Here is an 18,664-nt window from a genome sequence, read left to right on the forward strand (position 1 = left end):
GAACAGTCAGTCCAAAGCTAAACAGGCTACGAGACGAAGGCAGGACGGAGAAGAAGGAGGGCGAAGGGAGGAAAGGTCGAGCTCACCTTTCGTTCATAGTGGAGCCATTTCCAGGATGAAAGATCCAGAACTCAAAAAGAAAATGAGAGAGGTGCTGTAGCGAAGATAGGATCGAGACTGGTTTGAATGAAGTTTTTCAAGAGTTGTCGTCGGGGGCGAGAGGAGAAGGAAGACGAGCTCTCCCTTTCGATTCGACCTCAACCCATCACCTCCTTCCCTTTCCCTTGCAGCTATGATTCTCGACCCTCCCCTCCCTCCTCCTCCTGCAACACCGTCAGTCTCTCTCATGCCTCCACCACCATCCTCCCTCCCTCCCACCGACTCGCAAGATACTATACCTACCCCTCCGGACGAGCCAGCACCTCGACAAGCTTCACCTCCAGCTTCCCCTGTTCGGATTCTCGCTGCTCCCCTCCCTCCTTCGCCTTCCTCTCCTCGGTCCATCATTGGAACTTCTTCGTTATCACCTCGATCAGGGGTACCAGGAATCCTTCATCTCACTCCTACAACGAAAACGATTCCTCCTACTGCTGCACCTCCTCCTCCTTCCGTCCTTCAACAAGCTCAACCATCACCTTCCGCTCCTCCTCCCTCGAGTCCGTCGCCCTTGATCCCTCCCACTCCTCCTCAACAAGTGAACGGTCTACCACCTCAGAATGGGAACACGAATGGGATGCCTGCTCTTCTGGATAGTATAACTCTCGGTCAGCTCAAGGCGGCAGCGGTGGTAGCAAAGCCAAAGGTCAGCTTCATCCCATCGTCACCTTCCTCTCCTTCGACTCCCTTTGAGCTCGAGGTTCACCTGCTCCTCCCCTCTTCTTCCTTCACTCCCATCAGCCCACTCAATACGATTTCCGATACGAGGACTCGGATACTCTCATGTCTGAACTTCAGGAGTTCTTCTCGTACGACGACGTTCTGCATCTCGATCGAGCTCTGCTTGCCTTCCAGAGCTCACACGACGAGGACCAAGGAGGTTCGCACGAGCTCGCTTGTTTCCTTCCTGGACCTACCTTCGACGAGTTCAAGCTGACCTTCCTCTCCTTTGGGATACTCTCAGACTGGACGAAACGAACTCCCTATCAGAAGGCTGCTTTCGTCGAAGCAGAGCTCGAGAAGATGAAGGAAGGAAGGGACGTCGACGCGGCTCTCAAGCTCACCTACATCCTTCAAGGTCAGCTCGAGCTCCCTCTGTAGAAGAGGCCTTCATCAGAGCTGACTTCCGCTTCGGTTTCCTGCAGGTACCTTCGCCGAAACCACCTCTCCCGAGCACCAACTTCATCTCATCATCGAGAACTCGAGGATCGTCCGGCAAGCTGGAGGTCTCGCCATCTTGATCGACTGCCTCAAGGATGCGTCCAAACGACACGATGCTAGCGTGTACGTATAGTTTGCTTCCCACTTCTCGTACTCGACCTGACTTGTCTTTCTCCTTTCTTCGTCTACAGATCCTTCACAGATCACCTTCGTCGAGACTCGCACGCGTCGACTTCAGAGCACAAGGTCGACCTCGGGAGTGTGAGAGAGGAGATCTCGCTCTACCTAGGCATGATCTATTTCATCGTGGAGGTGTCGAGAGGAGACGATGATCTGGCGAAGGAACTGAGTGAGTCTTTCGTCTTTGGAGAGTCGTTCGAACGAGAGCTGACTTTCGCTCTCTCTTCTCTCACAGTGGCTGCTCCCGAACCTCTGGTCGTCTACCTCATGCAAATGATCGGAAACCTCAAGGATCGTCAGCAGAGTCGGCATCCTGAAGGCTATCCTACGAAGAGGGTGGGTCTCGTTCTTCTCCCTCGCGTCTTCGTTCCAATCTCGAAGCTGATCCGTCTCTCCCTTCGGCAGCTCATCCTTCTCACCTGGAAAGTCCTTCTCGCCTGCCTCGGTGGTCTTCGGGATGCTCACAAGGTCGCCAAGCTCTCTCGAGAGATGGCTGGTCTCTCGCCCGTCAAGGAAGACTGTTCGTCCCATTTCCCTTCCTCTCTGTCCTCGACGCGTCCTTCCCCTTCTCGCTGACCTCCCCTCCTCTCCTTCATCAGGGTTCGGGTTCACCAAAGCCTCTCCTTCCGACATTCGTCAGTTCAGACAAGAAACCTCCGTCAAATACCCAACCTTTGCTCCCAAAACCTTCACCGACGGAGTCTCGATCTCAGCTGAGAAACTCGCCGAAGCTCTCTCCCCTATCCCCGTCCGACCTCACTACCACGCTCCTCCGACCTCGTCCCTAGCCGAAGAAAACTTCACCTCCCTCGTCGGTCGCTCCTACGACTACCAGTTCGTCGGTGGAGGTCAACCACAACCGTCCATCAACGGCGGGAACGGAAACGGAGCTCTCCCTTCGACACCAGCTCCCTCTCCTCCTCCCTCACCCAAACCGAAGAAACAGATGTGGCAGACCGACCCAGCTCGACCCTTCGTCTTTCCTTTCTCAACATCAGCTCACGGAGTCGACACCATGGTCCCTTACGCTATCGACGAAGCCGACAAACTCTACAAGCAGCACGCTCACGTCAGTCTCGGACTCTACCAGCTCTGGAAGGAGAGGGAGGAGTTCCTGAAGGAAGAAATCGGACTTGGGTCAACTGGGATATTGGGGTTGGGAGTGCCGAACGAGAGTGGGTCGAAGGTCGACGGGGAGGAGGCCGTCGAGGAGGATCAGGAGCTGGGAGGCGGAGATGAGATTTTGAGGGAGTACAAGGAGAAGGATAAGGAGTTCAGGAAGAAGGAGGAGGAGGCTACGAGAGAAGGGAATCTGAAGGAGGTGAGAGGGATCAGGGAGAAGAGGGAGTCGTTGAAGAAGCTGGAGAGGGTCGAGATGATTTACGTGAGTTCGCGACGCGTCGGTTTCGCTTCTTCTTTCTCTCTTTCGTACGTCGAGAGGGAGTTGCTGACTCTTCTTCTCGTTTTGGCTCGGTTCAACAGCGAGGGTTGATCCCTTCAGCTCTCCCAGCAGCCGTCGTCGTCCTCCTCAAACTCGTCTTCGATTCCGTTCCTCAACCCCCTGCGGCGCCAGCTCCTCCGAATCCTGCCTATCCTGGAGCAGCAGTTGCTTCTCCAGGAGCTCACGAAGCCGACTTCGAATTCCGTACGTCCTCTTATCCGCCCTGTTGACTTCCTCTTGTCTCTGTCGTTCTGACTCTTCTGCGTTTCGATTCCGTCTCTCCGACAGCAGCCGAGGACCTTCCTGCTCTCACTCTGGAGGAAGTTGACGTGATTCGTGAACGGGAGATCGCTTGGAAAGGAGTTTCCGCTATCATCTTGCTGATGCTGAAGTGGTTCAAGTGCTCTCGTGAGTTTCACTCTTCTTGTTTCAATGAAGATGCGCCAGGGCTGACCCTCCTTCGACCTTTCATTCGCCCGTTCGTTTGAACAGACATCCTCAAGTTCCAACACCTCAGTCAGCTTCTCGTCACTATGAACTGCCCCGTCGTCATGGTCAAGACCTTCCAGTACCCCGAACCCATCGAGATCGTCAAGGCGAAGACTGATCTGGCCGAGAAGAAGTGAGTTCAATCCCGCCCTCGTCTTCGTCCGCCGACGCTGATCCTTCGTCTCCTCTCGTCCAGCTTCTTCCGCTACTGTCACGTCAACCTCTCTCGCTACCCTCAAAAGGATCGACCTGAAGACTCGCTCGCCATTCCAACCACTCGTCTCGGTACTCGTGCTGGATTCGGAGGAGGAGCAGGGAACAAGCACCCTGGGACATCGACGGACGAGGAGGTCGAGCTCATCTCCGAGTACTCGTGGAGGAACTTCTTCTCAGCCATCAACAGGACCAAGATCATTCAGAAGCTGCTCAAGGGAAGGTCGGAGAAAATCTATCAGTTCAATCAGCACAAGCCTTTCGTTCGTTTTTCTCTTCGTTTCGTTTCGTCGCGTCAAAAGAGAGCTGACTCCGTTTCGTTTTCGGTTCGACAGAACACCTTCAAGAGGATGCTTAAGGTTCCTCATCCGATGTTCCAGCTTCAGGTTCTCAAGGTCATCAAGAGTCAGATCCCTCATTACGGGAAGAAGTGGAAGCAACGTGAGTCGAACCTTCCTCGCCGTGCTCGAGCTCTCCTTCGTTTCGCTGACCTTCCTCCGCATTGAAATTCGCAGAGAACATGAAGATCGTCACTGCAATCTATCTCAACTGTCGTCCGGATCTTCGAGACGAATGGCTCACCGTCGGGATGGAAGCTGAGGAGTTGGTCGAATCGAGCGTTCGTCCCCTTCGTTCTTTCTCTCCCTCTTCCGCTATCTCTCGCTTGCCTGACCTTCTGCCGTATCTCTCCTTTCTCTGCTGCAGCTTCAAGAACACGCTCTCAAATCCCTCGTCCGCTTCTACCACTCCAAACACTACCCTCACCAGATCACCAACGAAACCTACGGAACGCTCAACGCTCATCGTCGTTCCCACTCCGCCAACGGTCCTTCGCACATGAACGGCGGCTTCCCTTCCTCCCCAGCTTCCCACCACCTCCGAAACGCCTCTTCCTCCTCCAACCTCAGCGCTTCCTCTCCACTCTCCCCCGGAGACAACGATCTCTTCCCACCCAACCGATCCCACCCACCTTCTTCTCTCCTCGGCTCACCTCGCCACTCCTCCTTCCCCGACGAGCTCATGGACTCGTGGCAGCACGAGTACGAAGACGTTCTCGATGACGTCTTTGGTACCTCGGATGATGGGGAGGGAGTGAGAGGAGGAGGGATGTACGGGAGTGATTGGGGACCCTTGAGCTCGGCTCTCAACGGGTTGGATCTGAACGGGCACGGGAGGTGGCATTTCAACGAAGGGGACGACGGATATGATTCGGAGGTCAGCAGTATTGGGACGATGGGGGAGTTGGGAGAGGATGCGAGATTGGGAGAGGATCGGGAGAGGGAGAGCGAGGAGGGGGACGACGATGAGGAGGGAGACGATGGGGAGCCTGGTGAGGACGAGGATTTCTCGAGAGGGGAGAGTGAAGGGAAAGACGAGGAGGAGGACGGGAAGGTTGATGAGAATACGAACAATTGGGAGGTGAGTCGTTTGAGCTTCGTATTTTGAGACGCGTCGAGTTCGGGTTTCGCTGACCCTCTTCGCCTTTTCGTCTCAACAGCACATGTCACAAACAACCCTCCAAGCCATGCCTCGCTCGCCAACCGGTATCCGTCGTCGTTCGTCTTCAGGAGGTTCTCCGCTTCGTCCAGTCATGCAAGGAAACGGAGTCGATGGGCCTCAGTCGGACGAGATGGTTCTCGAGGACGAGGAGGAGATGGGTCCTGTGCCGAAAGGTCCTGGAGGGATGGGTGGAGGAGGAGTGGATGAAGTCGAGTTCTTGTTCGGTATTTAGGACTAACTGTTGCGCTCCAGTACTGTAGTTTACTCATGAATTCACGTCGAACGAGGTCTCGAAGCTTTGGAAGCGAAGAACGTCGCGGTCTGGCGAGCAGAAAGCAAGTCAGGCAGATCTTAGGCAGAGCTTTGGAGGATTGAAAGCTCACAGATCCAATCCTACGCTTCTTCGCGAAAGGTTTCTTGAATGCGTGAAAGTCAAGACGCTCGGTCGACGCGTCAGAGTCGGTTTGAGGTTTCGTCGAGGTTTGGTCGCTGGGGAAGGACCAGGATCGGTAGACATGTCGAGAGAGTATAAGGTAAATAGGCCGAATCTGGAGGCCGAGATGAAAATGGTCGTTGAGGATGAGGGAGGAGAGGCAGCTTCGATTTGTTCTGATCAAAAAATCGGGCCGACACCGACTGACTCCCAAACAGCTAGAGGAAACATCTGCTCTGATCTCGACTTCAGTACTCATACGATTGGCTCCAGCTGTCTCAATCTTGTGCTACAGCGGTAGGTAGCAGGAAGCGCGAAAAGTAGAAGGAGGCACTCTTCGTGCTTCCTCGAGAGCAGGTCGAGGAAGGAGGAAGGTGGCCTACAAGCTTAGGAAGGAGATGGGGATACAGGAGAGCAGAAGCAGAAGGTGGGACTCTGGGAGAATAAGAGGTCGAAGAAGGTTTCGTCGCAGAAGATGCTTTGGAAGTAGATGGCTTGAGGGTCGAGAGGTTTTGAATCGTGTTCGCTTGTTTTTGTTCGATTGTGTTCCCCCTCCTTGTCGCCCTAGACTATGTACTTTGTCTTCCTTCTTTCCCTCAGTGTTATTCAGAACCCTGTATTTACCATTCCTTCTTTGTGTGTCCTTTACTACCTTCGCTCTTCGCTCCGTCCGCTCCGTCCGTCAACAATTGTTTTACCCTCTCCGCCCGTGCCCATCACTCCTACTCGTCCGACCGTTACTCGTATCTAGAGATTTCAGATCTTTTTGCCAGCGATTCGTCTTGAGGAAAAGCTTACCGACGCCTACTTGGCTCGACGCGTCGACCCTCTTTCCCGTCTCCCTCTTCGATCCAAACGTCCCATCAGATCGTCTCCTCCTCCCCTAGCAGCGAATCCACCTCCATCCTCTCGGGAGCACTACTAGGATGAGCCTCGAACTTCTCCTTTTCCACCACCTCTTCCCCATTCAGCATCGCCTCCTCGTCCTCCCTAGCCTGCCTCTCCTCCGCCGTCTCCTCGTCAGCGACAACGGCCACCTCGATGTCCTCCGAGATGGCTCCTTCAACAGCGATGGGACCAGCAGCTTCCTTCTCGGCAGCCTCGAGGACCTTCTGCTTCTTTCGAGCGGAGGCTTTGGCTCGGTCGAGGTGTCGAGTCGCAAGGACGGAGGAGGTTTTGTGGTCGGCGTAGCTGCGAGACGAGGGAAAAGGACAGCGATTGTCAATAACGAGAGAAGAGGAGCGAAGGCTGATGAAGAGAGCGAAGAGACCTACACTTTGGTCGCGGTGAGAAGGAATCCTCCCGATCCGCTCATGTTCATGAACGGATGAGTTCGTCCAGGGAGAACTTGCCACTTCCGCAGCCAGGACTCAGTGATGGAAGGGTTGAGGTAGATAGTATGAGCTCGCATGGAGGTGTGAGCGGCGGTGAGGACCTGGTGAGGAAGTGCAAGGGAAAAGAAGTCAGCTTCAGAAGAGACGCGACGCGATTTGGGTCCGGTGGGATCAAAGCACGTACCTGAAGGTAGGGAGAGTACACGACGATGTTGGCCGATCCTGCGAGATACTTCGTGAGCTTCTCGATGATCGAATAAGGCTCGTAGTTGGAAGCGATGACGAGACTGAGGAGGAGAGTGGGAAAGAAAAAGGAAAGGGAGGCAAAACGCGTCAGTACGAAAGTCGGGTCATCCAAGGACGAGAAGAGTAAAGCATAAGGAGACAGCTGACTCACCCATCCCACTCTCCTAAGTGAAGCTCGTCCCTAACGACCTCCAAAGCCTGCTTCGTCGCCAATCTCTTCTTGATCTTCGCCCGTTCACGATCGATCTTCTGAGTAGCCTCTCCAGGTTGGAAAGCAGGACGAGGTGGCAGCTCCTCAAGTTTTTCTTGAAGAGAGCGGGGACATGACGAAAGAAAGAGTCAGCGACGTTTCGAGCAGCAAGGAGGAAGAAAAGGAAGACGCGTCGACTCACCAGGGGCAATCCAATCCTCCTCTGACTCCGCCCAGTTCAGAACCTTGACCGTCTCCTCTATCAGTTCCTTCGGGTAGTTCATCTGAGTCATGAGGATGTTGTGTGCTGGAGCCGAGTCGGAATCCGAGAAGGTCATGATTTTTCCCTTGCCTTTTGGAACGAGGAGAGCGAAACGAGACGAAAGAAGGTCAGTTCGAGGCTCCTTCCCTTTCGACGTCTCAGCTGGGAGACTCAATGACGGGTCGAGGAACTCACCTCCCATCCTCTCAAGAATCCCACCGACCACCAGCCCTCCACAGTCATCGACAACGAGGTACCGTCCTCCCGATCGGATGTTGGCGAAGGAAAGGAGCTGAGCGAAGGTGTCCTCTCGAAGGTTCATCACGTAGGAAGCTTGTCGGTCGACGTGGTAAGACAGAAGGTTGGGGACTGTGGGAGCAAGAGGTCGGAAGCTTCGACCGAACCTGTTAAAAGAAGGACAGGAAAGAGTTCAGGGGAGGAAGAAGGGAAGGAGAGAGAGTGTGCGAGCTCGAGGACTGACTTCTTCTCCTTCCTCTTCTTGTACTTCTCCTTGCTGTAGTCCGTCTTGAGGTGGAAAGCCGTGTGCCTTTCAATCTGCTTAGCGATGATGTCCTGATAATGCGCGAAACCAAAGCCAGGATCGGCTGCTGTAGAGCGAGAGGAGGGAGAAAGAAGGGGAAGAAGTGAATCGAGCTGACCTGAGCACTGGCTCCTGAAGCCTTCAGCGCCTTGATCTCCTCGTCGGTCAAGAGCTGCTGCTCATTTCCCTCCTCGATGAGCTCGTTGGTAGCCATGGTATCCTCTGGAATCAAACAAAAGAAGCACGAATCAGCTCAGGAGCTCGAAAGAAAGAAGACGAGCTCAAAACTCACCGACATCAGCCAACCCTTCGCCCTTCAAAGCTCTAAGCGTAGGCTTAGCTCCAGGCTCAGTGGGCTCAACGATCTGGTAGGTGATTCCGTAGGGCTGGTTTAGGAGAGCTGAACTAGGGAAGGACCCGAATTTCCCTAGCGAGATGGTCCTTTGGGGTGAGAAGGGAGGGGAGGGAAGGAAGGAAGGTCAGCTCAAAACTCTCCGAGCTCACTCTCGCGCCCTTCGTCTATACATAACAAGTTGGAAAGCAGCTCACTTCTCTCCCTTGACCTCAATCATCTTGATGAGTCCACTAGGAAGCTTGAGCATGACCTGGTCGCCAGATTGGATGACGTTCGTTCGAGAGGTGAAGCATGGATGAAGGGCCTTCGAGGACTCGACCGTCGCCGTTGGCTGAAAGGAAGAAGAAAGAGTTTGATCAGCGAGGAGAAACGAAGGAGGTAGCTGGGAGCGGGCTGGGACGTACCAGAGTTGAAGTAGAGGCTACTGAATCGGTCATTGTTGGGTTCTTTGGTCGACGTTGAAGGGAGAAAAAGTTGAGCTCGAGAGCTTGTCGAATCGCAAGAGCGAAAGCGTCGCTAGGGAAGTTCTAGATCGCTGTTTTTCTCTGGATATTCCTCTTGCATACTCTTCCAGATGTAGATATGTAAAACCGGTTCTCGATGAAAAACAGCGAGTCTAAACACTGAGCCTTTCGTTCGATGAGGCCCAAGTCGAGCGAGCATCCTTCATTACATATCTCCGGCGGTCGCTACTTAGATCTGAGCAGCAGCGTGTCTGTTAAATCGATAAGTAGATACGGCGGTCAGCTTGGCTTTGTTTCGGAGGAGAAGAAGGGAAAGAAGACGAAAGGAAGAGACGCGACGCACCCGTCGCCTCGAAGATCAGATCCTGCGGCCCAAACTCGACGTCCACTCTCCTTGTCCTTGATGAGTTGAATGATCTGTCCTCGACCTAGAGTTCCTCGTGAGAACCCGCAGGCTGGTCGAGCATCGTGCCCCATTTCTGCGAGGGAGAGGGAAGAGATCAGCAACTGAGACTTCGAGGAAACGAAAAGCGACGCACCTTTTAGCTTGTTGATCGTTTCGACAGGGATTCCCTCCTCGATGTAGACCTACCAAACGAGAGGGAAGGAAGCACGTCAGTTTCTCGGCTCAACAGAAGTAGAAACGAAGCGGAATTGACTCACCTCCGAGTTCACGTCTCCAGCTGGTGCCTCGTGCTTCAGTTCCGAATCAGGCAGACCAGCCTGTTTGAGGAGCATCAAAATGTCAAAGCTAATTTTCCGAGAGAACAAAGTGAGAGAAGGGACAAGAGACTGACCGAGATGCAGAATCGAGGCGCGTCGAGAGCGGCTTGGACGGTCATTCCTCGCAAGACATTCAGCAGCACTTGGACATGACCCTGAGGTTGCATGAAGCCCCCCATTACTCCATAGGAGAGGAAGAGCTCGTCTCCTCGAGTAGCCATGGCGGGAACTGGTGAAGAAGACGACGAGAGAGAAACTGCGAGGTCAGTTCTTGGATTCCTGGGAGGGAACGACTCGAAACGCACTGATGGTGTGGTAAGGTCGTTTTCCGCCCTGTTAAAGGAAGAACCAAAAGAAAGCGATCTTGTCAGCAGAGAAGTGCGTTGGCGAGAGAGAAGAAAAGGAGACTCGCCTTCAACTCGTTCGGGTGACCCTCTTCGAGGGTGAAACCAGATCCTCGGTTCTGGAGAGTGAAACCGCATCCTTTTGGGATGGCACCAGTACCGAAACCGGCGTAGTTGGATTGAATGAACGAGCAGGCATTTCCTGCGGTGAAGGTCGAAGAAGTCAGCTCGAGCGGAGACTCTTCAAGGAGAGCGAAGAGTCGATCGTTGCTCACCTTCTTCGTCGGCAGTAGTGAAGTATACGGTATCCGAGGAGGCCACGGGCTTTCCATGGTGAATGGAGTCACCGGCTTTGCTGGGGTCGAACAGGCCGGCTCGAGTTTTGAGGTAGGCCTGAAAGAAGGAGAGAAGAGAAAAGTCGACGACGCGTCAGTTCTTCTTCCTCAAGCGGAAAGAGCTCGAATAAACACTTGCCTCGCTGAGGAGCTCATCCACAGGAACATGAACCTTCTCGGGGTCGGTGACGTAGTATCTGAACAAGAGAAAAGACGAGGGATTGGGTCGGTCGAGTCTCGAACGAAGGAGAGGTTAAAAGCTGAGGCGAGCAGAACTCACCTCGTATCGGCGAAACTGAGCCTTAAGGCCTCAATCAACGTATGAAGGTACTCGACGCTGTTGTGCTCCATCTTCGCAAGCTCAGGGATCTTTCCCTCCTTCTCCATCTCGTCGAGGATTCCGAGAGCGAGGAGCGCAGTGAGACCTTGACCATTTGGAGGGCACTGAGAAGCGACGAAAACCAGCAGATGAGCAAAGAAAGAGAACCGAGGAAGGGAAAAAGGTCACACACCTCATGAACCGTCACGTCGTTCTTGTAGGTGTACTTGATAGGTTGAACCTTCGTCGCAGTGTGTTCCTCGAGATCGCTGACCTCCATGACTCCCCCTTTGCTCTTGATCAACTCCACGATAGCCTCAGCGATACGTCCCTTGTAGAACCCATCTCGACCGTCCTTCGCAACAGCCTTGAAGGTGGTAGCCAAGTCGGGGAATCGCATGATCTCTCCGGGTTGGGGAGCTCGTCCGTTGAGCAGCATCGAGCCGGCGGAGGGTGAAGCGTTCTTGATGAGGTTCTCGGAACGTTGCCACTACGAGAAAGGAACGTGAAGGCCGAGGGTAAGTCGAGGCGTCGAACAGAGAGAGAGGAAAGACGAACGGCGTGAGAGTGAAGCTCCGAGACGGGTACTCCCTCCTCCGCCATCCGGATCGCACTGGAATCAAAGAAGATATAAATCAAGCCATTAGAGTTAGCCTCAAGCTATACGACGGAGCAACGCCTTGATCGGAGCGGAAATGCTCGTCTCGACGCGTCGCGATGCACTCACGGAGCCAGAATCTCAGCCATCGTCACCTTCCCACTTCCGAACTCCTCGATGGTAGTACACCATCCAGAGGCAGTTCCAGGAACGGTCACACTGTTGAGATCTAGTACGAGATCAGAAGTGGAGGGAGGTCAGAACAGGGAGGAGACGTCGCGAGCTCGACGGCGACTCAAGGACGCAGAGACGAAGTTGAGAGCCCACCAGTGAGAGGGATGGTCCTTCCAGTGATTCCATTGCTCCTAGCGTAGTTCATAGTGAGAGCTTTAGGTGAGCGACCAGAGCCGTTGACTCCCAAGACGGTCTTGTCCTTTGCGGAATAGAAAAGGCAAAACATGTCTCTGGAGACGAAGGAACGTCAGATGAGCTGGAAGCTTCGGATTGATGCGAAGGATAAGAGCTTACCCTCCGATACCTGCGAGAAAAAAAAGGGAAACGAAGTCAGCATCGGAGGGAGGAGAACGGAGAATCGAGGATCGAAGTCTGCGAGGAGATGGAGGAGGGGAAGATTGAGCTCACCCGTGCAAGAGGGTTCCGTGACGTTCAGAGCAGCTGCAGTAGCAACAGCAGCGTCGGCTGATAGCATCGAGAAGGAGTGTAGAGAGCTGGTCAGCAAGAAATCTTTACACCGAGAGACGAAACCCAATCTCCTCCGTCGGCCAGCCGCGACGAGGACATGCGAGCATCTCCCTCGGCCGTACCAGCATTTCCTCCCTTTGCCAGAATCTCGAGACCAGCTTGAACAGCGAGAGGTTGAGAAGCAGCTACAATTCCTTTGGTTCCAAAAACGACGGATCGTCTGCGATGAGAGGGAGTAGGAAATGAGAGGGGAGGAAGGTCAGACTGAGCTCATCGTCCTCTTCCTCCTCCATCCGATCCCTTTGCTCACCTGGAAGGATAAGCCGAAAAAGTGGGGTCTTGAGGTTTGTAGACTCCTTCGTAGTTGAGGCTCATGCTGGGCTGTAGTAGTGAGGTTGGATTTGTAGGTGAGGGGGGGAGAAGATGGTTGTTTGGGAGGAAAGAAAAAGAGGTCAGGTTGGGTCGATTCTTCGGCTACATGCGTTAGGACCCGAAGAAAGATAACAGCACCGACAAAAGGTGGATGAAAACGCTTTCTAGGCTCACGCTTCTCGCCACTTTAGTTAACGTATCGAGCAAAAAAGCCAGATTTCGATGCTCTGGACGAGAAGAGAACCGACCTTTCGGCTAACCTTTCCCATCCAACTTCGACCATCTCCTTTCGTCCCTCCCTCCTCCTCCTTGCTGTCTCCCATCACCTTTCGATGTCTCCCACACCTCAAGATCTCGTCGATGCCTTCAAGAAGAGCGGCGAATTCGACAAGCTTCGGGAGAACATTGCACTGAGAAGATTGTTGCAGCAGCTCGCTCGACGACGAACGTGAATTTGCTCCCTCTCCTCTCTCCTTCCCCCCCTTTCCCTTCTTCTCTGTAGAACATCTGAGGAGCTTCACTGACTTCTCTACCCGAGCGTTTCTCTTTGTTCCAGCAGATCGACTTCATCGGTCGGAAAGTCACTCTCTCTTCCCTCGCGATTGCCTCCTCCCTCCAAGTCCTCTCTCCTCAGAGGTCGTCAGGATCCCACCCTCTTTCGACCAGTCAAGCACTCTCTTGTTTACCTCCGAGCCGGACAGTGATCAGCGAACATCCGCCAGAGGGAAGGAGAGAGGGAGGGACGACGCGTCTCGGAGAAGCAGCCGACGCGAAGGAGGTTGAAACTGGATGGACGAGGTCGATAAATTCGTCAGTTGATACGATGCTCAGTATCTTGCTTGGCTGTAGAGCGAGAAGCTCTTGGCTGGAGAAGGGGGAAGGTCGTTACATCGAAGCTGCGAAGGAAGAAAAAGAGGAACGAGGGAGGCAAAAACGAAGACGAAACTGGAACGGAAGGACTTGGGCAAATATGGAGTACAGTAGCGTAAGTAACTAAAGTGGAGTGAGTGCTAGTCAGACAAAGAGAAAAGGGTTTCGAGCAGTATTGGAGGAGACGCGTGAAGCAAGAGAGAGTTGAAAAGCGACGCGACGTGACGAGTGCAAACGACGAGGAAGGGCAGGGAGCTTAGATTAGAGACCGTAGAGGCCGCTGACCGTGTAGGTGAGGTCCTCTTTGTTCCACTTGAGGGTGATGTCGGGGGAGGTGATTTGAAGGGAGCCGTATCGGATCTGAGGGGAGGGACGAAGGAACAAGAGGGAAGAAGGGAGAGTCGGTTTCGGAGCTTCAATCCTTCGGACGCCGGAATAGATATTCTATGAGGACTTCATTCCAAACTGGAGGAAGTTGATATTGGGGATGCGAGGGCTGAAATGGAGTCAAGATGGTAGTCGGAAGGTCGGACGACGCGCCTCCCCTCTCCTCCTCGTCTCCCTCCCTCCACGCTCCAAATGCAACCCTTGGAACACGTGAAAAGGTCAGATCCACTCACAGAGGCATAAATACTACCCGTAAGATTCTCGAACGTGTCCTTAGGGATCTTCTTGACCTTCCACTGCTTCTTCTCGGGGACGAGGTTGAACACCTCGAGGAAGACGGCTTCGGAGGGGACGACAGCTGAGTAGTTCCACTTGGTTCGTCCAGTCTTGCAGGAGGGCTGTAAGTACATTGAAAAGAACACCAAAATCGAATCGAGATCAGCTACATGTAGCTTCGGTCGAGACGGAGAGGAGAAGAGAGGGAAGGAAGGAAGGAAAGGGTCGAGCTCAACATCTCCTCCTTCCTTGCCTTGCCTCCCTTCCATCTCATCTCCCCCAAGCCCACAGATGATGAAAGAAAAAAGACTGACCTGCCACTTCATCTGCTTCTCAATTCCTTTAACCATCACATCCCTGAAAGCCCTGCCCTTCTCCTTGACCTGTTCAGAAGTTAACGCAGCTCCTCCGACGGCCTTCTTTCCCTGCTCCTTTCCAAGCTCGCCTTGAAGAGCAAGGTAGGCAGCCTGGAGAGTCTGAACGTTCTCGACGAGGGTCTCCTGGGGAAGGGTACTGAGGATGGCGAGAGGGAGAGAGAGAAGACCTGCGAGTGCTGAGGAAGAGGAGGAGGAGGAGGAGGAGGGACCAGCAACGGCGTTGGTCGAGGTCGAGGTCTTCTTCTTTGGAGCAACTGCCTTGGGTTTGGGAGCAGCTTTGGCTTTCTTGGTTGGAGGAGAGTAGGCGGGGGAGGAAGAGGCGGCTCGTTTGGCGATGGGGGAAGACATCTTGAGGGGAGAGGAAGGGAGGGAGGAAGATGAATGCGGTTGGAGGAGGAGATGGGCGTCAGAGCTTTTCTACGCGTCCTTCTCCTTCTTGGTTCCGTCGCGTTCTTTCCTGCTGAAAAAGAAAGAGAAACCTTTTTCCTCTGGAGATCAGCGACCTTAAAAGGGGAGCTCTGTATTGATCGAGACGAGGTCTTGTCTACGAGAGTTCATCGACCGAAAACTTCAGGCTCCTTCTCCGCCTCCCATCTCCCCTTCTTCTTTCCCTCTCCCGTCGTTCTCTCTCCTTTCTCTCTTCGTTCACCCAAAGTCAAAACAAAAGCAAAATGAGAATCCGAGATCCGAGCAAAAAAACGAGTAGCTAAAAAGCAAAGTACAACCCTCATCGACGGTCCTAAAACAAGCTCTCTCCGTCTCCATCAACGAGAGTCTACCAATCCGTCTTCTTTGGAGGCGGCGACCCGTTCCCTTTCACGACGTTCCTCTTCCCGACCTTGGCGTATCCGAGTCCGTCGAGCCAGGGCCAGGTGGTGGATCGAGATCGCTCGAACGACGAGATGGCGTCGGCGGTTTTGAGGGTGATTCCTGAGAGAAAACAAAGCGAGGCGAAGAGAGAGAGACCAGTCAGTTTGACGCTCGACTGGAAGTGAGAGGAAGAGGAAGTGAAAGGAAAGATGCAGAGAGAGACTTACCGATGTCATCGAGACCCTCGAGCAAGCAACCTCTCCTGAACGCGTCGACCTCGAAGGAGATGGTCTCTCCGTTCGGTCGAACGACGACGCATCGGTGAAGGTCGACCTCGATCTCGGCTCCGGAGAGAGCGTCGGCGTAGAGGATGTCGCAGGAGGCTTGAGGAAGGACGATGGGGAGCATACCGTTCTTGAAGGAGTTGTTGCTGGAGGGGAGAAGACGAAGAGAAACGAAAGTCAGCGGGAGCGTTCGAACGAGCAGGACAAGACAAAGAACAGGAACGAAGGGAGATACAACGTATACTCACAAGAAGATATCTCCGAACGAGGGAGCGATCATGCACCTGATTCCAAAGTCGTTGAGAGCCCAAGGAGCGTGCTCTCGACTCGATCCACATCCAAAGTTCTCTCCCGTCGACACGAGGATCTTCGACTGACGGAACGGCTCCTTGTTGAGGACGAACTCGGGGTTCTCGGCTCCTCCGGGAAGGTATCGTCTCGACCAGAAGAGGGCGGATCCGAGTCCGGTCCTCTTGAGGGTTTTGAGGAACTGTTTGGGGATGAGGAGATCGGTATCGACGTTGGGGATGGAGAGAGGAGCGGCGATTCCTTTAAGGACGGTGAAAGAAGGCATTCCGGAGGCGACGACGGGAGCGTTGACGGAAGCGATGGGGGTGACTTCGGCGGCGGCTGCTTTGGAGAGGGGAGCGGGAGCGGGAGGAGCGACGGCTGGGTCGGTGAGGTAGTCGAGAGCCTGGGTGACCTTGACGTTCTCGGTTCGAGGAGAGGATTTCGAGGTGAGTTCTCGAACGTCGGTGAGCCTTCCGGTCATGGCAGCGGCGGCGACCATCGCTGGGGACATGAGATGGGTTCGTCCTCCTGCTCCTTGACGTCCCTCGAAGTTCCTGTTGGACGTCGACGCGCACCTCTCCTGAGGCTTGAGCTGATCGGGGTTCATTCCGAGGCACATCGAACATCCAGCTTCCCTCCAATCCCATCCAGCAGCCTTGAAGACGACGTCGAGTCCCTCCGCCTCAGCCTGCTCCTTGATGAGACCGGATCCAGGGACGACCATGGCGTAGATGTTGGGCGGGACGGTCGATCCAGGAGGGAGGGAGAGGATGACGGCTGCTGCTGCTCGGAGATCCTCGATTCGAGAGTTGGTGCACGATCCGAGGAAGGCCTTGTCGATGGTGACCGAGTTGATGAGCGCGTTTGCCTCGAGACCCATGTACTGGAGGGATCGTTCCATTCCTGCTCGCTTGATGGGATCCGAGACGGTCGAAGGGTCGGGAACGGATCCGTTGATGGGGACGACGTCTTCAGGGGAGGTTCCCCAAGTGACGGTAGGGATGATATCCTCGGCTCGAATGTCGACCTCGATGTCGTACTTTGCTCCAGGATCGGCGACGAGGGTCCTCCAGTAAGCCTCGGCCTGATCCCACTCGTCTCCAGCCTTGGGAGCGAGAGGTCGTCCTCGAAGGTAGTCGAAGGTGATGTCGTCGGGAGCGATCATTCCAGCTCGAGCTCCTCCTTCGATGGACATGTTGCAGATCGACATCCTCGCCTCCATCGAGAGCTCCCTGATGGCGGATCCGGTGAACTCGATGACGGTTCCGGTTCCTCCAGCGGTTCCGATGAGACCGATGATGTGAAGGACGATGTCCTTGGAGGTGACGCCGGCGGGGAGTTGACCTTCGACGGAGACTCGCATGTTCTTGGACTTGTTCTGCATCAGGGTTTGAGTAGCGAGGACGTGCTCGACTTCCGAGGTTCCGATTCCGAAAGCGAGGGCTCCGAAGGCTCCGTGAGTCGAGGTGTGAGAATCTGAGGCAAGCAGAGGAGAGGCGAGAAGATCAGCTCGAGTTCAAACGAAGAAGAGACGCGACGAGAAGGAGAGAAACGAAGCTCACCTCCACAGACGACGGTGGTTCCAGGAAGAGTGAAACCCTGCTCAGGTCCGATGACGTGAACGATACCTGTAGTATCGGAGACGAAGCAAGTCAGCTCTTCAGCTCCAAGAAGGAAAACGAGAGATCAAAAGAGACTCACCCTGCCTTCGGTCTCCAAACCCGAAGTAGGTCAATCCAAACTCCTTGACGTTCTCCTCGAGAGCAGCGAGCTGAGCCTTGGAGTCTGGCTCGTGGATCTGGGACAGCATGGACTTTTTGGGATCTCGAAGAGAGGTACTGATGCAGGAAAGAAGAAATAAAGCTCGGTCAGCCCCGCGTGGGGAGAGAGGAAGGAGAGGTTGAGCTCGCAGAGCGCTGAGCTCGCGAAACGTGTAGATGACGAGAAAGGAGAGCGTACGGAATGTTGTGGTCGACGGTAACGAGAGTGCAGTCTGGTCGTCGAACAGGTCGGGAAGCGTTTCGGCTGAGGGAAGAGGAGGAGGAGGAGGAAAGGAAAGAGGTCAGCTCGAGTTCAGCCCTCCTCCAAAAACGAGCACACGACCTTCACCCCCAGCTTTTCCTGAGCTCTAAGGCCAGATCAGAGCGACCAGAAGTGAGGAACGAGACTCACAGTCCTTCGAAGGCCTGCGGCGATGTGACTTCGTGCACGAGATGTCGCTGAGAGAGAAGAACAGAGCGGGAGGGAGGGAGAAAGAGAGGAAAGAAGCGCGGCGGTCAGCAAGGCTCGTTTCAACACCGAAATATAGAAGCTTCGAAGACCCAGATCGGTCCTGATAGAGAAGAAGGATGTGCACTCACGTCAATGTAGATGAGAACGTCTCCTTCTCCCTGGTGGACGATGTGATCATCGAAGACCTGAGTGATGACGAGCAAGCAAGAAAGTCGAAGCGGGTCGAGAGAGTCAGTGGCAATTCTCGATAAGAAAGCTCGGTGAGAGAGCAGCAGGGAGGTGGAAGCTGAAGAGAGAAGAGAAGACTCACCTAGAAAGATTGAAGAAATAGATCGGAGCAGGTCCGAAAGAGATGGAGCGAAGGCGAAAGAAGGCGAGGGAGGGAAGGGAAGAGAGGGAGGGACGGGGTCAGCTCGCTCGTTTCCCAAATTTCAGGGTGACCTCCAAGGGACGGAGAGACCTCGCCCAGGACGTATAGACTGAGAGAGAAGACCGTCTCACCTTGTCGTAAAGAGTTCGAGGTTGGGATGTAGGAATAGGCATGCTGAGAAGAGAACGATGGGGAGAAGGGGAAAGGGAAGGGGAGAGCTCTGATTCGACCAAAACGGGAACCGAACGGATCAGCTACCAGCTTTTCCACGAGCTGAACAATGTAGATAGGATGCAAACTGACCTTGTGGGAGGTTGATTGGGTTGAGTGGGTGATGGTTGAGTGGGAAAGTAGGGAGGAGTCACAAAGAACAGGCTCAAGAGAGGGAATCCATTTCGGTTTGGACGAC

The 18,664-nt window shown here is 54.2% G+C and overlaps 7 protein-coding genes across 7 annotated transcripts; 3 read left to right on the plus strand and 4 right to left on the minus strand.

Annotated features, from left to right (window-relative positions):
* The first annotated feature begins 259 nt into the window (after positions 1–259).
* Positions 260–5,423, plus strand: FAR11 (Far11p). The gene is made up of 16 exons (XM_076641168.1): positions 260–802; positions 898–1,036; positions 1,121–1,234; positions 1,302–1,440; positions 1,509–1,666; positions 1,733–1,833; positions 1,903–2,017; positions 2,097–2,881; positions 2,980–3,142; positions 3,230–3,346; positions 3,431–3,560; positions 3,624–3,903; positions 3,976–4,081; positions 4,156–4,259; positions 4,346–5,059; positions 5,139–5,423. The coding sequence occupies exons 1-16, from the start codon at positions 293–295 to the stop codon at positions 5,370–5,372; spliced, it is 3,909 nt and encodes a 1,302-aa protein (XP_076495195.1). The 5' UTR covers positions 260–292; the 3' UTR covers positions 5,373–5,423.
* A 217-nt stretch (positions 5,424–5,640) lies between these two features.
* On the plus strand, positions 5,641–6,013 carry BDY24DRAFT_394395 (uncharacterized protein). Its single transcript, XM_076641169.1, has one exon. The coding sequence runs from the start codon at positions 5,656–5,658 to the stop codon at positions 5,872–5,874; it is 219 nt and encodes a 72-aa protein (XP_076495196.1). The 5' UTR covers positions 5,641–5,655; the 3' UTR covers positions 5,875–6,013.
* Positions 6,014–6,079: 66 nt separating this feature from the next.
* On the minus strand, positions 6,080–8,954 carry GCD10 (tRNA 1-methyladenosine methyltransferase subunit GCD10). Its single transcript, XM_076641170.1, has 11 exons — positions 8,906–8,954; positions 8,696–8,832; positions 8,439–8,587; positions 8,265–8,368; positions 8,087–8,178; positions 7,801–8,009; positions 7,546–7,695; positions 7,305–7,458; positions 7,092–7,194; positions 6,848–7,008; positions 6,080–6,764 (listed from the first exon to the last, which is right to left on the minus strand). The coding sequence occupies exons 1-11, from the start codon at positions 8,936–8,938 to the stop codon at positions 6,437–6,439; spliced, it is 1,620 nt and encodes a 539-aa protein (XP_076495197.1). The 5' UTR covers positions 8,939–8,954; the 3' UTR covers positions 6,080–6,436.
* A 206-nt stretch (positions 8,955–9,160) lies between these two features.
* On the minus strand, positions 9,161–12,414 carry BDY24DRAFT_410077 (gamma-glutamyltransferase family protein). The gene is made up of 18 exons (XM_076642840.1): positions 12,297–12,414; positions 12,109–12,206; positions 11,927–11,983; positions 11,813–11,822; positions 11,612–11,748; positions 11,414–11,513; positions 11,245–11,299; positions 10,880–11,176; positions 10,648–10,811; positions 10,507–10,564; positions 10,308–10,425; positions 10,101–10,234; positions 9,994–10,021; positions 9,763–9,917; positions 9,629–9,688; positions 9,505–9,553; positions 9,309–9,444; positions 9,161–9,216 (listed from the first exon to the last, which is right to left on the minus strand). The coding sequence occupies exons 1-18, from the start codon at positions 12,359–12,361 to the stop codon at positions 9,195–9,197; spliced, it is 1,743 nt and encodes a 580-aa protein (XP_076495198.1). The 5' UTR covers positions 12,362–12,414; the 3' UTR covers positions 9,161–9,194.
* A 276-nt stretch (positions 12,415–12,690) lies between these two features.
* On the plus strand, positions 12,691–13,062 carry BDY24DRAFT_416588 (uncharacterized protein; the record flags this gene model as incomplete). Its single annotated transcript, XM_076643602.1, has 2 exons — positions 12,691–12,806; positions 12,915–13,062. The coding sequence occupies 2 exons, from the start codon at positions 12,691–12,693 to the stop codon at positions 13,060–13,062; spliced, it is 264 nt and encodes an 87-aa protein (XP_076495199.1).
* A 176-nt stretch (positions 13,063–13,238) lies between these two features.
* BDY24DRAFT_394400 (uncharacterized protein) lies at positions 13,239–14,548 on the minus strand. Its single transcript, XM_076641171.1, has 3 exons — positions 14,206–14,548; positions 13,849–14,013; positions 13,239–13,588 (listed from the first exon to the last, which is right to left on the minus strand). Exons 1-3 carry the CDS (start codon positions 14,239–14,241, stop codon positions 13,490–13,492), a joined length of 300 nt encoding a protein of 99 aa, XP_076495200.1. The 5' UTR covers positions 14,242–14,548; the 3' UTR covers positions 13,239–13,489.
* A 628-nt stretch (positions 14,549–15,176) lies between these two features.
* LEU1 (3-isopropylmalate dehydratase LEU1) lies at positions 15,177–18,647 on the minus strand. The gene is made up of 9 exons (XM_076641172.1): positions 18,559–18,647; positions 18,387–18,475; positions 18,014–18,070; positions 17,826–17,872; positions 17,613–17,678; positions 17,355–17,491; positions 17,216–17,281; positions 15,611–17,129; positions 15,177–15,508 (listed from the first exon to the last, which is right to left on the minus strand). The coding sequence occupies exons 2-9, from the start codon at positions 18,426–18,428 to the stop codon at positions 15,238–15,240; spliced, it is 2,205 nt and encodes a 734-aa protein (XP_076495201.1). The 5' UTR covers positions 18,429–18,475; positions 18,559–18,647; the 3' UTR covers positions 15,177–15,237.
* Positions 18,648–18,664: the final 17 nt, after the last annotated feature.

This window comes from Mrakia frigida (genome assembly GCF_051309035.1).
Source record: "Mrakia frigida strain ATCC 22029 unplaced genomic scaffold BDY24scaffold_22, whole genome shotgun sequence".
NCBI classification, from domain to species: domain Eukaryota; kingdom Fungi; phylum Basidiomycota; class Tremellomycetes; order Cystofilobasidiales; family Mrakiaceae; genus Mrakia; species Mrakia frigida.

Excerpts from the sequence above, each read along its gene's own strand:
- FAR11 (XM_076641168.1), top strand. The coding sequence starts at position 293 with ATGATTCTCGACCCTCCCCTCCCTCCTCCTCCTGCAACACCGTCAGTC. Across the intron at positions 1,667-1,732 it reads TGATCTGGCGAAGGAACTGA|TGGCTGCTCCCGAACCTCTG; the intron begins GTGAGTCTTTCG and ends CTTCTCTCACAG. Across the intron at positions 5,060-5,138 it reads AGAATACGAACAATTGGGAG|CACATGTCACAAACAACCCT; the intron begins GTGAGTCGTTTG and ends TCGTCTCAACAG.
- BDY24DRAFT_394395 (XM_076641169.1), top strand. The coding sequence starts at position 5,656 with ATGTCGAGAGAGTATAAGGTAAATAGGCCGAATCTGGAGGCCGAGATG.
- GCD10 (XM_076641170.1), bottom strand. The coding sequence starts at position 8,938 with ATGACCGATTCAGTAGCCTCTACTTCAACTCTG. Across the intron at positions 7,195-7,304 it reads CACTTAGGAGAGTGGGATGG|TCTCGTCATCGCTTCCAACT; the intron begins GTGAGTCAGCTG and ends TCTCCTCCTCAG. Across the intron at positions 7,009-7,091 it reads TGTACTCTCCCTACCTTCAG|GTCCTCACCGCCGCTCACAC; the intron begins GTACGTGCTTTG and ends CTTCCTCACCAG.
- BDY24DRAFT_410077 (XM_076642840.1), bottom strand. The coding sequence starts at position 12,361 with ATGAGCCTCAACTACGAAGGAGTCTACAAACCTCAAGACCCCACTTTT. Across the intron at positions 10,565-10,647 it reads CTCAGTTTCGCCGATACGAG|ATACTACGTCACCGACCCCG; the intron begins GTGAGTTCTGCT and ends TCTCTTGTTCAG. Across the intron at positions 10,022-10,100 it reads GTCACCCGAACGAGTTGAAG|GGCGGAAAACGACCTTACCA; the intron begins GCGAGTCTCCTT and ends TTCCTTTAACAG.
- BDY24DRAFT_394400 (XM_076641171.1), bottom strand. The coding sequence starts at position 14,241 with ATGGTTAAAGGAATTGAGAAGCAGATGAAGTGGCAG. Across the intron at positions 14,014-14,205 it reads AGAAGCAGATGAAGTGGCAG|CCCTCCTGCAAGACTGGACG; the intron begins GTCAGTCTTTTT and ends ATGTACTTACAG. Across the intron at positions 13,589-13,848 it reads CGGGTAGTATTTATGCCTCT|ATCCGATACGGCTCCCTTCA; the intron begins GTGAGTGGATCT and ends CCCTCCCCTCAG.
- LEU1 (XM_076641172.1), bottom strand. The coding sequence starts at position 18,428 with ATGCCTATTCCTACATCCCAACCTCGAACTCTTTACGACAAG. Across the intron at positions 17,873-18,013 it reads ACGTTCTCATCTACATTGAC|CGACATCTCGTGCACGAAGT; the intron begins GTGAGTGCACAT and ends CTTCTCTCTCAG. Across the intron at positions 17,282-17,354 it reads GTTTGGAGACCGAAGGCAGG|GTATCGTTCACGTCATCGGA; the intron begins GTGAGTCTCTTT and ends CCGATACTACAG.